This window comes from Peromyscus maniculatus, chromosome 18 (genome assembly GCF_049852395.1).
Source record: "Peromyscus maniculatus bairdii isolate BWxNUB_F1_BW_parent chromosome 18, HU_Pman_BW_mat_3.1, whole genome shotgun sequence".
In the NCBI taxonomy this organism is placed as follows: Eukaryota; Metazoa; Chordata; class Mammalia; order Rodentia; family Cricetidae; genus Peromyscus; species Peromyscus maniculatus.
The window spans coordinates 47,563,881-47,580,422 of NC_134869.1; the positions used below are offsets into that span (position 1 = coordinate 47,563,881).

Sequence of the window (16,542 nt, forward strand, 5' to 3'; positions counted from 1 at the left end):
TTGCCTTCAGACTTCTTGTGAAGTCCCCCATTGTCAAAAAAGGTTTGTGTGGTACTAGTCACACTGCTGTGTCGCAGTTAGATATAGCTGGAAGAAAGGCAGAACTGTTGGGAGTAAGGTGTGGAGAAGATCTAGGGGCCAGATCTTGATGCCTAACACTGGCTTTAAGAGCAACAGGAAAACAAAGCATGTGCTGTTTAGTGGATTCTAGAAGTGCAAAGTCTAACGTGCAACAAATCTTACTATATTGAGATTGCTCACAGCATTTCCTCCAAGAACTACAAGATCACTGTGGGAGGAGTAGCCCTGCTGGCCTCCCAGTCACCACCCAGCCCTAGCAAAGAAAATGGAGATGCCTTATGTACACTTCATTTGTGCTTAAGTGCTGGGCGGTCTCTGCGACCATCATGGACAGCAGAGGAAGAAGGATCAGTGGGAAGCAACAAGTACAACTTTTTGGTCCAGTACAACTAAGCAGCTGGTATGGGTTCAAACTTCGGGAGTTTGATCCTCAGTAGTTTTTTAGGTGTATTTAAGCACAACACAATTTGGTGAAAACTTTGCTGGTGGTTATTAACTCAATCCAGTGTGCACCATAAAACTTCAGATGTGACTACAGCAAACTCATTCTATGAAGCTAACACTACCCTGGCTAAGAACTGTACATAAGGATCAATGAAAACACTCTTGTCCAGTTTCTCTGGTGGACATAGAAGCAAATGTTCTCAATGAAATACAAAGCAAATGAACAAAGACTAGAAGGAACACATTTCAACATAATTGAGGCGATCTGTGACAGCCTTAGCGCCAACACTGTGCTAACAGTTCCTCTAAAGCTGGGAACCAGGCCGGGATGCCCACTCGTTCCTTTCCACTTCTATTCAGTCAGTGTCGTTCTCAAAATCGTAGATCAAGAAGCCAGGAGGAAGAACTAAAAGGGATACAAATAGGAAAGAAAGAAGTCAAAATAGCCCTATTTGCAGATGCCATGACTTTATACTAAAATGAGACCCTAAGTATTCCACCAGAAAACTCTCAGATCTGGTAGGAAACTTCAAAGTAATAGTGTGGGGAGTGGAGGAAGCTTTGAGGGGATGTGTCAACGTCAGAGGAGTTAGGAAGGTTGATCAGTGTGTGGTCAAAGCGACAATGGTAATTCTTCTCCCAGATGACCGCAGTGGGACTGCTTACATAACAAGACTGCCCAGCAAGAGTGTGACTGACCAGCCATACCCTGTGCTGTTCATAATAAACACGAAGAGGTTCCTGGTTGCTACATACTTGGTGATGCTCTGGCAGAGTGAGCATGGTCCATCTGCTCCCAACTTGTCTATCTGTCCTTTCTTCCCTACAAATTCCTATTTAGACACTGATGTCTTGCTGGTTTGTTTGTGTTTGTTTTTGTTTTTGAGACCTCACTAAGTTTAACTAAGCTCATCTGTGTGACCATGGATTTGGAACTTGGTACGCAATAGAAGAATAATTATTGTCCCTCCTCCAGAATCCGTCAGTAGCCAGTACTTCTACATGGAGGGGTAGAGGCATGTGCACCCCTCCCTAATCTATGCTTGACTTTTGACAGGCCCAGTCTTTTTTTTTTTTTTTTTTTCTTTCAGTTTTTCAAGACAGGGTTTCTCTGTGTAGTTTTGTTGCCTGTCCTGGAACGCCCTCTGTAGCCCAGGCTGGCCTTGAACTCACAGAGATCTCCTGCCTCTGCCTCCTGAGTGCTGGGATTAAAGGCGTGCGCCACCACCGCCCGGCAACAGGCCCAGTCTTGTGTGGGCTGTTGCAGGAGCCACAGATTCTGTGGAACCTTGCCTGCGCTGCCTGTGCCATGCCCAGAAGACGACATTTAACAGCCCTTTCTCCCAAGAATCTTCTTCCTTCCTTCCTCCCCATCTTCTACAGTGATCCCTGAGCCAAGACGGCCAGAGTACCAAGAATGAGTGACTGTGACACCCATCCCTAAATAACACTTATGTATCACACCCTCTTCCCACTGCACTCAGGAAACACTGTAGGAGAGGAAGAAGTTACTGTAAGAACCAGGGCTTGGGGAAGGCTGTTGTGAAAATGTCCTCTGGAAACAGCAGGGCCGTGGCACCCATGAGCTTTCAGTGCTGTGGTTGTCAGCATAAGATAGATGTAGGTAGGAGCAAGCCAGTCAGAAACCTCACAGGGCTGCAGGACGGACTCAGGAAGCCCCACCCTACCTGAAGGGCGTGGACAGTTGAAGGTGGCATCCAAGCTCAGTGTTTTTCAGTGAGGTACTCTCTGTTCGGTTGCCCATGCTCCAGTGGGTGCTCTCACACCCAGGACATAAAGACAGCGCTGATTTGAACCAGTGGACTAGGAAAAGAGGTATAAAGTTGGAAGAGGAACAGGAAAAGGGGGAATTTAGGAGGAGTCAAAGAGAGTGGAGGGTTGATATTATCAAAACAAACAAAAACAAAACAAAATGTTGTATATATGTGTGAAATTCTCAAAGTCTTAATTTAAAATGAAAGAATATAAAACTAAAATTTATTTGACAGGATACATAACTATTGTAAAAAATACAAACTGTGTTATATCGTGGATAAATGTCAAAAATACTAAGTAAAACAGGAATAAAAAACTAACCACAAATTGGAAGTAAATGGATGGAAACTAGAAAAAATTGTGTTGCATGAGGTAACCCAGGTTCAGAAAGACAAATGCCACATGTTCTGTCTCTCCTGGATCCTGGCTTCACATCTTTAGACTTGTGTGTTTAACCTGAGGTGTCTGCACAAGGCGCTGGTTCTCACCCTTCCTAACGCTGCGACCCTTTAGTCCAGTGCCTCCTGTTGTGGTGACCCCAACCGTAAAAGTATTCCTTTGCTGCTTCATAACTGTGATTTTGCTACTGTTAGGAACTGTAATGTAAACATCCGTGGTTTCTGGTGGTTTTAGGCGACTCCTGTGGAAGGGCTGCTCGACCCATAGGTTGAGAGTCGCTGGCGTAAGGGAACTAAAAGGGTTCACTTGGGTGGAGGTTGCCTTAAGGGAGGAGGATAGCTGAACGTGGACGACATGAAAACAGATGAAGAGTTTGGGGGGTGGGGTGCAAAGCGGACATGGGGAAGAACGAGATCAGGGTCGAGCACAGCTAAGGATGCGTGAAAAACCCATATGGAGACCACCACTGGGGAGGCGGTTTGGGAACAGCAGTTGGGAGTCAGAGGGAACTACCCTGAATGTCTAGGTAATATCACTTCTAAAACCCCGGTGCCAGGCGTGAGGACCTCCTTATGGATAGTTGATCAGGGAGTCCACAGAACCACACCACTTCTGAAAGCACAGAGTTACTAACCAACCCCCGGTGCCAGACATGAGGACCTCCTTATGGATTGTTGGTCGGGGAGTCCACAGAACAACACCAGCTCTTGCCACTGTCTCGGCTTGCCCACCAGAGCTAGCTGATAACCGATGGTGAAAAACCACACACTTTGGTTGTGATGTGTAAGGAAGTCAAGCTGGAGCTGAGCTGTCCTAGTGCAGGAAGGTGCAGCATAGGCTGCTGGGGCAGACAAGTCACCAGTGGTCCCATCCTGCTGTGACTCCTGCAGCCCAGAATGCCAGTCTCCAGGCAGGACAGTCCTAACTCTGCTCTAGCAGCACAGCTGATAAGGGTGAAGTCAGCTCTTCTCTGATGGAGTTTGAGACTTTCTCCATAAGAGGGAATCCATCCCTGGTACTGCCAACACCACAGGAAAGAAACAATGGCTGAGGTGGTTTTTCACTTTCAGTGGGGATTATCAATGACTTTTTTCTGAGTTCTTTTGGAAAAAATACTTATGACTCAGATATACATGTAGTTAATTAGTGAGTTTTGTTTCCTTGAAAACAGTTATCAGATGCCTAAATTTAATGTTCTCTACTTAGAATTCCATGTTACTTATTCAGTTTCTCTGAATGTGACAAACTTGTTTTATTTGCCTTTTTTCGCCTTTAAGCAAGTTTTTAATTTCATGTAATAAATTTTATTGGTTAATTGAATTCAGTTATATGAATTCTATATTTTTGTTGCTACTTTAAAACTTCTAGAGTTGGTAGAAGTTAAGATTTGGAATAAAAGTTTGTGTATTCATGTAGTTAATTTAAAGCTCTCTTTCTATAATAAGAATAATGCTATCATTGTTAAAAAATGTGTTTATTTCTTAAAGAAATTAGAGCTACATTCATAGCATATACAAATAATCTAGAGTGCTAGTGAACTGTGGAAGACATGATGAACATGGGATTTAATAATTCTTGCTGCTCTATAATACGAATTCTTATTATTTCCCTCCTGTACAATGAAGAAATGGTAATTTCTGAACTTGTGAGAATCCATGTCCTCAAAGAGTATCTGGGGGGTGGGGGAAGGCCCCCACAGTTCCATGGTAGAAAAACCTGGGAAGCCTTTGGTGAGGTGGAGACTGTACTGTCTGAAGTACTTGAACTCTTGTTACTTGTTTCTATTTGAATGTTTATTTTACGTCAGAAGAATCGTCATAGATTGTAAATATGTAGACAGATATTCCTAATTATGACTAGCTCCAGTAATTTACCTTACGTGTTTTCTGAATCCAGCATTGAAAGAAAACAGCTCCGAAGTCGTGCAGCCTTTCCTAATGGGGTGTGGGACCAAGGAACCGAAGATCACTCAGCTGTGCTTGGCCGCCATTCAGAGACTCATGTCACATGAAGTGGTGTCTGAGGTAGTGTGAAGAATTCATCTGAACTGCCTTTTCAGAGTCGTAGAATGGCTTTCATGGGGATGGGTGAAGCATGTCTGATGTGTCCTGTGAAGCAGGTTTATGAAAGCAGAAAAATAATTTAAAAATAATGTTAGCATTAAAGATTAAATACATTTCATTGAGTTACCTGTAACCTAAGAGGGCATTGTTCGGTAGTACACCTGCTGATTTTAGGATCAAGCCAATTTTCAGTGTCACAGAATAGTTATTTAATATAGTTCATATTTTAAAATGGAGATTATCTGAATTGATAATGTGTTGCTCATTAATGTATTTTGTTTATATCTGATTTGATGATGGAAAATAAGAACAAATATTACTATGAACATCTTCTCCATCATCTCTCAGATTTGAGTTGATTTTGTGCTCCATCTTCTGATTCACAGACTGCTGCTGGAAACATAATTAACATGCTTTGGCAGCTGATGGAAAACAGCCTTGAAGAACTTAAGCTGCTTCAAACAGTTCTTGTTCTTTTAACAACCAATACAGTAGTTCATGACGAGGCACTGTCCAAGGTAAGGAACATATTGAATTGGTATTTATAAATGCTTAGAGGTAGTGTTTGAATAAGCCGACTAAAGAGAAAGCCTGGTGCCTTGGAATGAAGAGCAGCTAACTTCTCCGCAGTGATTGTGATGGTCAGCACCGTGCGTTAGTAGCCATCGGTGCCTCCACATTCGGGGGCGTCACCTTGTGTTGCTTGACCAACCTCTGGCCACTGCTTAGTTTTGAATAGTAGGTGGAAGAAGAGGAGAAAATGTAGAGCAGAATGGAGAAGGGAAGGAAGGGGAAGGGAAATGCCTTGAATCGTGTTGGCTTGGGTATTTCTCTGTAATTGCTCCGCGATTCTCCTGTGTTGAAACTAATTTACATGTATGCATTATGTAAACTAACAGTTCAAGCCGGTAGTTAAAAACCTTCTTTGAACATTGATACTGGATGAGGTTTCAGGGCTGGATTTTATTTCTCCTCCTTCCCCACCCTCCTTGGAATATTAATAGTTGTTCTCTTATATAGTTAGCTCTTGAAGACGTTCTGGAAGTCATGAAATCTTTCTGTAGAACAGAAAGTAACAAATGTACAGTCTTCAGCTAATGCTTTATTCTCTGAGGAGTGCCTTGAACTTTTTTGTTCGTTTGTTCATTTTTTTGAGACAGTCTTACTATATATCTTTGGTTGGCCTGGAGTTTACTCTGTAGACCAGGCTGTCTTTGAACTCACAGAGATCCGCCTGCCTCTGCCCCCCTAGTGCTGGGATTAAAGGTGTGCGCCACCACCGCCCAACTTTGTTTTGGACTTTGAGTAGTTTCATCATAATTTTTGTGCTTTTAAAGGTGGATAGTTCATAAAAGAGAGAAGTATACAGTCTCATGCACAGTGTCTCAGGTGGACTTGTATATTCGTCTTTTCTAGATACTAATTTGGTGTTCTTAGAGCATAATGAAAATACACTTAATGGCAACTCTTGTTCTTCTAGGCTCCTGTCTCCTAAGTAGAGTCTTTATGTGCTTTTTTGTATACAGTTCCATTGGTTTCTTGCTATCAAATTATTCTTTTAATAAATAGATTTGAAATGTATCAGATGTTACGAGTTGACAAACTGAAGGAGGAGCACCGGCCTTGGGAGATGGTTCAGCTAGTAAAGTGAGCCCTGTGAGCGTGCGGCCCCGAGTGCGTCTCCAGCTCCTCCCTGTGAAAAGCTGGCCGAGGTGGCTCATGAGTCAGTGGGGGGCAGACAGGAGGATCCTGGGTGTCCTCATTAGGTGTCTTTTGCTACAATAAACACCATGAGCAAAAGCAGCTTGCGGGGGAACGGATTTATTTCAGCTGGCAGGTTGCAGTCCATCATGAGGGGAAGCGTGAGGCAGGAGCTGAAGCAGACCGTGGAGGAGTGCTGTGTACTGGCTGCCCCCCATGGCTTCCTCAGCCCGCTCTCTTATCCTACCCACCCACAGTGCGCTGGGCCTACACATCAGCCGTGAATCAGGGAAATGCCCCACAGACTTGCCCGCAGGCCGGTCTGGATGGAGGCAGTTCTCAATAGAGGCTCCCTCTAACGTGCTGAGTTTAAAAACACCCCAGCACACTGAGGACCATTGGTAAGCCAGTCTAAAGTAGTAGACAAGTTCCAGTGATAGACCCCATCTCAAAAACAAGATGTGTGGTACTGGCTTTCACACAGCCATGCACACTGTGTGCACCTGAACACAGACACAGACACAGACACACAGACACACAGACACAGAGAGAGAGAGAGAGAGAGAGAGAGAGAGAGAGAGAGAGAGAGAGAGAGAGAGAGAGAGAGAGAGAGAAGTAACTATAGGCTTTATTTTAGTATGCTACCTTGTTGAAAATGAAATGTTTGCTGCTCAAATTCAAGTACAAAGGTATAATACAGAATCGATCAGCATGAAAGCTCCCGTGTGGCAACACGATGTGCTGTTAGGTTGCAGCCCAGCGTGATGGTGCCATTTAAAAACGGAATGTGAGAGCTCTGGAGAGATGGCTCAGCGCTTAAGTGGTTAAGAGTACTGGTTGTGCTGGGCAGTGGGGGCACACGCCTTTAGTCCTGGTACTTGGGGGGCAGAGGCAGGTGGATCTCTGTGAGTTCTGGGACAGCCAGGGTTACAGAAAGGAAAAAAAAAAGAGTACTAGTTGCTTTTACCGAGGCCAAGGGTTGGTAGCCAGCACCCTGTCTGGCCTCCTCGGGCACCAGGCTTTCAGGCAGTGTACTTACTACATGCAGGCAAAGCACTTGGACACATACAATGAAAATAAACCTGTTAAAACCTTTGATATAAGTTGATAAGGCACAGCACTTTATATTTTCCAAGAGCAACATGTTTTCAAACTATTAAAGTCTTAGAAGATCTTTGTGATACCGGTGTGCACAACCATTTCTCAGAGTTTGAATTTCATGGTCCATGAACCATAAAAGAAGTCACAGGGTAGAGGAAAACAAGCACAGGTACCTGACAAAGGGCACACATGTTCTTCTAAAGAGCTTTAAAGTATTATCTGGGCAGAATAACCTGGTGAAGACTTGACAGATTGTAAACACACTTCACAACAAGGAGCTCAGCCACAAGCCGATGCATGGCAGAGGCTCCTGACCTCCCTCCATATTTGCAGTGCCATGAGAACAGTCATCACAGCCATCAGGACAGTGACACTCTGTAAACGCCACCAGTCCAAATACTGCCAGGACAGAATAGTTCTGAAATCACTCATCAGAATTACAGATTGTAAGTCTACTTTAGAAAAGTCGTGGTTTCTTAAAAATAAATAAACCTGGGTTACCCTGTGACCTAGCCATGCCATTCAATGTAAATGAAAATGTTTGTCTTCACAGAGACAAACTTATATTTGAATATTTATAACAGCCTAATTCAAAGTACGCTAACTGAAAACTCTTCAAATGTCTATCGGCAGACGAATGGTTAGACGTAGATGGAATCTCCTCAGTAATAGAAAGGGAACTCCTGCTGATGCACAGGACAGCGTGTGCGCACACACACACACACACACACACACACACACACACACTCATGAATAGGGTTCTAAAGGAAAGACGCCAGACCATAATACATGAATATTTTATATAAAGTTGTAGAAAACACTGAGTGGTCAGTAGTGAAAAAAACAATCAGGAAATGCTGGGGGTGATAAAAATGGGTCAGGCAGAGCTCATGAAATGATACGCCTTTAAGGAGTACAACTTAGTGTATAGAAAGTTCCCTAAAGTTGCTTTTGAAAGAGAAAAGTGTGGCACCTTTTTAATAATAGTATACTTTTATTTATTTTAGTTTAGTCATTGACATAGTACTTCTCTAACGATTTAGTGATGGGATAAACATGAATACTTGAGCAAATCCTTCTGGGAAAATAAAGCATGACACACTATTGTGCACATTAAATGAACCACGTTTGGAAAGACAGATTTCAAACTATTTTAGCTAATCTTCTATAGCTGTGGACTTTATAGTTTTATTTTCTAAGATGGTGGGACTTTGGAGTCTGACTGAACAACTTCTTTTCTGTGTCAATCTGATCGCTGACATCCGTGCTCTTCGGTCTGATTCACACTGAGGAACTGTTTTGCAGGCCATTGTCCTTTGTTTCCGACTCCACTTCACCAAGGACAACATCACAAACAACACAGCAGCTGCTACAGTGCGGCAGGTGGTGACCGTCGTCTTCGAGAGGATGGTGGCCGAAGACGAGCAACGCAAAGGTGACGGCGATGTGCGCATGGCTCCTCCTGTTCGTGAGCGGGTTCTTATGTGCAGGATTGAATTTTCATTCATTGGTACCTTTTACCCTGGGAGCTGTGCTGCCCAAAAGCTAGGAAATGTACCCGGCATAGTCTCCTCTGGAGACAAATGTACTGGTGCACACCTGTAACCTAGCCTCGGCAGGACCCCAGGTTTGAGGCCGGCAAGATACACAGAGCACCCGAAAACTTATACACACACATACGCGCATGATGTAACTCATATATTTTGAGAATTGGCTCTTGTTTTCTACCATGTGAATCCTGGGCATCAAACGCAGATCCTCAGGCTTGGCATCAACCACCTTTGCCCATAGACTATGTCATCAGCCCAGAGAATGGTACACATCATACAAGTGGTTTTTTGTTTGTTTGTTTTTAAATATGCTGTGAGCCCGGAAAAACCACTGTAGCTGATTCTGAGCTGGCACAACCCATGACTCACAGCGGCAGTGGCAGATCAAGAAGTTAATCCTTCGGGAGCTAGTAAAAGGCAGAGGAAATGGTTATGTAGTGAACTTTGTTTGATATTTATTATAGATTTAGCGATCATGTGATAAAGGTGCTGAAAAATAAGAGACCAGGAAAATCAAATGTGTAAATAAAGTAATAAGCTTATTAAAATGCATGTAAGAAAACGAAGAGTGATTCTTATGGTACTTTATATAAAAATATCAATTTTTCACTTTGGAGACATAGTTCTGAAATTACTAGATTGTGGTTGTGTAGAAAGGATGGATTTTGAACAGGGTGTATGATTGCTAAAGGTCGTTATGAACACCCATTTCTGGATTATGGTTGTGTGGAAAGGATGGATTTTGAACAGGGTGTATGATTGCTAAAGGTCGTTATGAACCCCCATTTCTGGATTATGGTTGTGTGGAAAGGATGGATTTTGAACAGGGTGTATGATTGCTAATGGTCGTTATGAACCCCCGTTCCTGGATTATGGTTGTATAGAAAGGATGGATTTTGAACAGGGTGTATGATTACTAACGGTCGTTATGAACCCCCGTTCCTGCCTGTTTTGATTGCAGACATAGAGCCGCCAGTGCTGGTCCAAGGAAACAGTAACAGGCGGTCTGTCAGCACCCTGAAGCCTTGTGCTAAAGATGCATACATGCTCTTCCAGGTATTTTGGCTGACAAAAGTCATTTCTATTGTAGCATGGAGTTTTGTTGAGAGGGGGGTTTGTTTTAGAATTTATGTCTGATATAATTTTTAATGCAAAAATATTAACTATGTCAAAATTAGTATTCAAGTAATTCTAAAGTCTGAAGAAAGACCTCTGCATATGCTGTATGCCTGACCAACATGTCAAATGCTGTGACCCACTGTAAGGAAGTGAAATCAAACTTGGAAATGGAAAAATAGATATATTAGGGATGATTAATTCTACAGAAACATCCCCTTAATGAAAAGTTTAAGTAATAAATTTACTGTCTACTTAATGTAATCTGATACACAAATACCTTACATGAGTTGGCATGACTAAATCATTTTAAGTACAGTAAGATTAGTAGTTTATTCTTTGTTAAAATAACATTAATGCTTGTGTATAGTTATCTGCTTATTGTCTATAGTTACATGCTTCTAAGAGGTTTGCTAAAATCTTTTGAATGTATTATTTATTAAAATTTGAGTTACTGATGCTTAATTTTTAGGAAAAATACATTTGTTTTGCTTCAGTTTTATAAACTGTGAGTGTGGAAAGCATATTTTATTGTGTACATGATATTGTTTGGTTATTTCCTAGGACCTTTGCCAGTTGGTTAATGCTGACGCCCCTTACTGGCTGGTAGGCATGACCGAAATGACGCGGACATTTGGCCTCGAGTTGCTAGAGTCGGTCCTCAATGACTTTCCCCAAGTCTTTTTACAGGTAAGCCGACTGCTATGATCTTGTCACAGAATTAATGTTAGTTTTTCATAGGTATTGTCCAAGAAATCAGCATGTCTTTTTCCGTGTTAGAAGATGCAAAGACATAGCCTTGGGCTTTAGACCAGACTGCTTTCTGAGATTTGGTTGTTCTTTCTATGAGAGTTTAAGGTACACTTTTCTTGGTGGTGTTTTTTGTTCTTTTTTGACAAGGTTTTACAAGTGTAACTGCTTCAGTCTCCTGAGCACTGGGGTTACAGTCATAATTTTGATTGTGTGTTTTTCTGTCTGTCTGTCTGCCTGTCTGCCTGTTTGTCTCTTCCTGTCATCCTGCCATCCTGTCTCATCCTCTCTTCCTGTCATCCTGTCTCATCCTCTCTTCCTGTCTTCCTGTCATCCTGTCATCCTTTCTTCCTGTCTTCCTTTCTTCCTGTCTTCCTGTTATCCTGTCTTCCTGTCTTCCTCTCTTCCTCTCTTCCTGTCTTCTTGTCTTCCTCTCTTCCTGTCTTGTCTGTCTTCTTGTCTTTCTGCTTTCCTGTCTTTCTTGACCCCAGCATTTTAAAATTTTATTATTAGAATAAATCTTAGAAACTTTTTTAGACAGATAATTCACAATTGGAGTTGTGAAAGTAAGTCATTTCTTTTTCTTTTCTTTTTTAAATTTACATGGGTGTTGTGCCTGTGTGTATGTTTGTGTACCACATGCATGCAGTGTTCATGGAAGCCAGAAGAGGGCATCAGATCTGTAACAGGAGGTACAGATGGTTGTTAGCCACTATGTGGGTACTGGGAATCAAACCTGGGCTCAAAATCTAAATCAAAAATCAGAATCAGAGCTGGTGCTGTTAACCAGTGAAATTATCTCTCCAGCCCCCAAAATAAGGCATTTCTTAACAGAACCTTCTTGAAATATTTCCAGTTTGGGTTTAGTCCATTTAAGAGCAGTGCACATTTCACACGTGTGTGTAAATGATGACAAGGGCCACATGAGACCTTACTGCTGACTTACTGGCAGTGTTCAGATTCTGGGAGAGGGGCAGGCATCATATCCAGTTGTATACCCAATAGTGAGCGTCCAGTCTCTAACTGATACTTTCAAACCCGGATTGCACAGATGGTACTGGTTAAAACAAGCAAAGAAACAAGGGGAAAGAAGCAAAGAAAAGGAAAAACAATGACCATGGGACAGATTTGTAAGGAAGGGGAGGCATAGCGAAGGTGGGAAGGAAGGAAATAAGAGAAGGTGGGGGAGAGTCAGCAGAAGGCACTATATACATTATATACATGATAAAGTTGTCAGAGCAAACAGTAAGAAAAGTGTGACTGAGTAAATTAGATTATTTAGGTTGATTCCACTTTTTCTTGTTAGTGTGACTGCTTTAGAAATATTACCACAACTAAGTCAATTCTTCTTTTTCTTTGCAAATAGCATCAAGAATTCAGTTTTCTCCTCAAGGAGAGGGTGTGCCCGCTTGTGATCAAGCTCTTTTCTCCAAATATAAAGTTCAGACAAGGCTCCAGCACTTCCTCTTCTCCAGCCCCGGTCGAAAAACCATATTTCCCCATCTGCATGCGCTTGCTGAGAGTGGTGTCTGTTCTGATCAAGCAGTTCTACAGTCTTTTGGTAAGTGTTGCCTTCCAAACATGTATGGACATGGAATTGCATGCAGTGGGTGCTAGCGTCCTGTCTCTGACAACTCACAGGAGGGAAGACTTACCCTTTGGCTCGGGATTTCAAAGGTTTCGATCCTTAGCCAGCTGATTGTATTATTGGGGCCTGAGTTAGGCAGACATGTCGTGGTTGTGGGGGATGTCACAAAGGCTGCTCACCTCACGGGAGCCAGGAAACAGTGATCATGTCTATGGCCTCGGGCCTCCTCCATCTCCCTGTTTGTTTATTCTGTCCGGGTCCCGGCTTTGGTTAGAAGTGTCACCCACGTGCAAGGTGAACTCTCTTCCTTGGTTAATCCTCCTCGGGACCCTCACACAGGTACCCAAATGTGTACCCCATGAACGTCCTAGGTGTTTATTATTAATTCAATCAAGTTAACAGTGGAAACTAGCATCAGGTCGTTTTTAGATGAAACATACACACACACACACACACACACACACACACACACACACACACACACACGCACTAGAATATTATATATGTGTTAGAATATTCTATATTTATATGCACCTTTTAATTGTGTATGGCAGTGAAGATACAATGAGGCTAATACAGTTTGACGTTGCTTCCGTGATTCCTGCCGAGGCATTTCCTGTTCCAACGCCATTGCTCTTGTGCTCTCAGATCGCGTACTAACGACATGAAGAACAAGTCTGAACAGTGTTAGGGAACTGTCTGGCCTCCAGGACCCCACACGTGGTCTCAGGCAGCTCCACGGTACTCCACATCCACTTTGTCCCCACCATTCACTAGCTCATCTTTTCAGGTGGCTCAGAGGCGTGATCGTCAGTCAGTTCTCATCACGTATGAGAGTGAATAGAGGAAACTACTAAAAGAAGTTTACTTCTTTAAACTCTGACCTGGGTCCATGTTCGCCTTTTGGGTCACTAACAGTGTTTGCATGAATCCTTTTTCCTTGAAGGTGCCTTAAGGAGTTTATAAAAATGAATCAATTTTAACTTAAAGTGGCTACCATAGCTCTAGTCTGACCTTGATTTCTTGCCTAAAGGAAGGAAAGAATGGGTTTTTAATTATCCAATTTAATCTTTCATTTTTATTTTTCCTTTTTTTTTGTCTTGAGACAGGGTTTCTCTGTGTAACAATGCTGGCTGTCCTGAAACTTGCTATGTAGCCCAGGCTGGCCTCGAACTCACAGAGATCTGCCTGGCTCTGCCTCCTAAGTTCTGGGATTGTAGGCATGTGCCACCACACCTGCTCCCTTTCACTTATTTTTTAATTTCACTTTTTGTGTGTGTTTGTGGTGTATTGTGTTATGTCAGTGTGTATGTTCTGTGTGCGCGCACACACAGGTAAGAGACTAACATGAGGTATCTCCCTCTGCCTCCCTCCACCTTATCTTTCGATAATGATCTGGACCTAGAAAGTTCGGGTGGGTTGGCTGCCTACCCATCCCCAGGGACCCACCTGTCCTACCACCCCAGTGCTGAGTAGAGACATCACGTGAGCCACTGCACCCTGCTTGTTCATGTAGGTGCAGGTGATTGAACTCAGGTCCTTATGGCTCCCTCGGCAAGCGCAGTACTGACTGAGTTAGCTCACTAGTCCCAACTTTACTCCTTTACTAACATCTTTCTAAAAAGATTTGTCCCTGACAAATCCATGAGCACCTAAACTAGTGGCTTCCGTGAGTGCATGATTCTGCCAAACATTTACCTGGTGTCTGGATTTCCACCTGCGGAATTTTGACTGTTTTCTTTTGTAAGACAGGATCGATCTCCTGTACCCCAGACCAGTTTGGAGCTCATTGTGTAGCTTATGATGACCTTGAACTCCTGACCCTCCTTCCTCCATTTCCCAGGAAGTTGTTACTGCTTCTGTTATCCTCATGGTTCTGTCCTGCTTTCAAGCACCTATTGAAGATACTGAAAGGCATTAGAAAACACCAGTAGCTAAGGCTTGGGACTAAAGGACTTTTTTATTTGAGTAACACTCTCACTGTGTATTCCTGGCTGTCCTGGAATTAGATATGCAGACCAAGCTGGCCTTGAACTCACAGAGATCCAAATGTCTTCCCTCCTGATTGCCGAGGCTAAAATCTTGCGGCTGCTTTATTTTCCCAATTTCTTGCCTCATTTTGGGGCATCCACAGCTGAAACATCAGTTCCTAGCTGCACTCAGCAAGAATTCATTTGGTTTAGTAATCTCAAAGTCAGTTTCACTTTTACCTTCCATAGTTCCTGCTGTTTACCTGACACAGGAGTAATCCACTTGCCTTTACACCGGTTCACTTTTGTTCATCAGTCGTCATGCTTGTAATGAATAATGGATGGTGTGCTTTAGCCAGTATTTGTTATATAAAGAAGTTGTTAAGAATAAAGTCTGCACCGGGGGCTGGAGAGATGGCTTAGCAGTTAGGTGTACTTTGTGCTCTTCCAGAGGACCCAGGTTCAATTTGCAGCATCTGTGTGAGAGCTCACAATTGTCTGTAACCCCAAGTCCAGGGATCTGATGCTCTCCTCTGGCCGCTACGGACAGAATGCATGCATGTGGTGCACAGTCATACATGCAAGTAAAACACTTATCCACATAAAATTCAAAGAAGAAAAAGTGTGTCACTAACAGCAGTGGGAACTGGTGCTCAGTAAAGTCGCAACGGGCCTGTGCTAATGCCTCACCTGCCCGAGTCAGTGTGTCTATCAGCGGTGTGTCTGTCAGCGGCTGCAGATGTCTCGGTGTTTTCCTGTTCTCTTTTGGTTTTTGAGACAGGGTCTTGCTGTTGAAGCCCAGGCTGGCTCCTCCCTCTCCTTCCTGAATGCTGGGATTATAGACTTGTACCATCACACCAGACTGCCTCTTTGCTGTTTAGACATCCAGTTGTCTGTACATGCAGCGTATTGCTGAAGGGCAGGTCACACATCTGTTGGCAGTTTGCGGGCCTAGAGACGGCAAGGCAGTGTACTATGTTCTGCAGAAGGAAGGGTTACAGATAGCAGGTCTGTTACCAGATCACCAGTGCTACAGGTACAGAGTTAGAGAAGCTGTGGGGTCCCAGCTGACGTTTCTCTTTCTCCATTTTATCCCAGTTACTCTTAAGATGATGTGACAGTGTCGTTATCATTTCTTTTTGATGCAGTGAAATGTGTAAAAATCCTATTCTTTTTAGGTAACCGAGTGTGAAATATTTCTGTCACTTCTGGTGAAGTTTCTGGATGCAGATAAGCCCCAGTGGCTTCGTGCTGTTGCGGTGGAGTCGATACACAGGCTCTGTGTGCAGCCTCAGTTGTTAAGGTAAAGTTCCAGCAGTATTCTGTTAGATGGCTAGCTTGAGAACCCTGAGTTAAGAAGAGCTGAGAACCCATTTGAATGCTTTAGAGAGGCTTACCGAAGAAAATGGGGTGTTTGTGTGTGTGCCACACCAGGTGGAAGCTTGGGGAAGGACTGGGAGATCAGTTACTAAGCAGCAAATACAGCCAATATTTCTTTTTTTCCTTTGTTGTTATTGTTTTGTTTTGACTTGAATCTAAACCTTTGTCTCTAATCCAAATTAGAGACACCACTCAGGTGTGATGAATGACACCAAATACGGGATTGTAACTACTAAGCAATTTATTTGCTTTTAAAATGTGCATATTATGTACATTAAAATGCTCTTCCAGAAACGTTTAAAATTATTCCTCAGGTCATTTTGTCAGTCGTATGACATGAAGCAGCACTCCACCAAGGTTTTCCGCGACATCGTGAACGCGCTGGGGTCTTTCATCCAGTCCTTGTTTCTCGTCCCTCCGACTGGAAACACGGCCACAGCCAACCAAGCTGGTAACGTGCAGACTGTCTTCATTTCTCTCTTGGTTTGCAGCTCCCTGTTAGGAGGGAAATCGCCTGCCTCTACAAACTTAAAGCGCCCGAGTACATTGCAGTAGAGATTTTTAAATATTAAAGATGAATTTGACCTTACCATGGAGAACTAGTTTATTTTCTTTTTCAGAAT

General features: G+C 43.1%; 1 protein-coding gene across 2 annotated transcripts in view; it reads left to right on the forward strand.

The window, feature by feature from the left end:
- Mon2 (MON2 regulator of endosome-to-Golgi trafficking) overlaps positions 1-16,542 on the forward strand; it is a 70,503-nt gene that overhangs the window by 13,615 nt on the left and 40,346 nt on the right. For both annotated transcript variants that reach the window (XM_006973332.4, XM_006973333.4), the window contains exons 3-10: positions 4,597-4,724; positions 5,150-5,281; positions 8,871-9,000; positions 10,077-10,171; positions 10,796-10,921; positions 12,348-12,542; positions 15,718-15,842; positions 16,234-16,370. In XM_006973332.4, the coding sequence (XP_006973394.2) occupies positions 4,597-4,724; positions 5,150-5,281; positions 8,871-9,000; positions 10,077-10,171; positions 10,796-10,921; positions 12,348-12,542; positions 15,718-15,842; positions 16,234-16,370 (1,068 nt within the window). The remainder of the gene's footprint in view (positions 1-4,596; positions 4,725-5,149; positions 5,282-8,870; positions 9,001-10,076; positions 10,172-10,795; positions 10,922-12,347; positions 12,543-15,717; positions 15,843-16,233; positions 16,371-16,542) is intronic.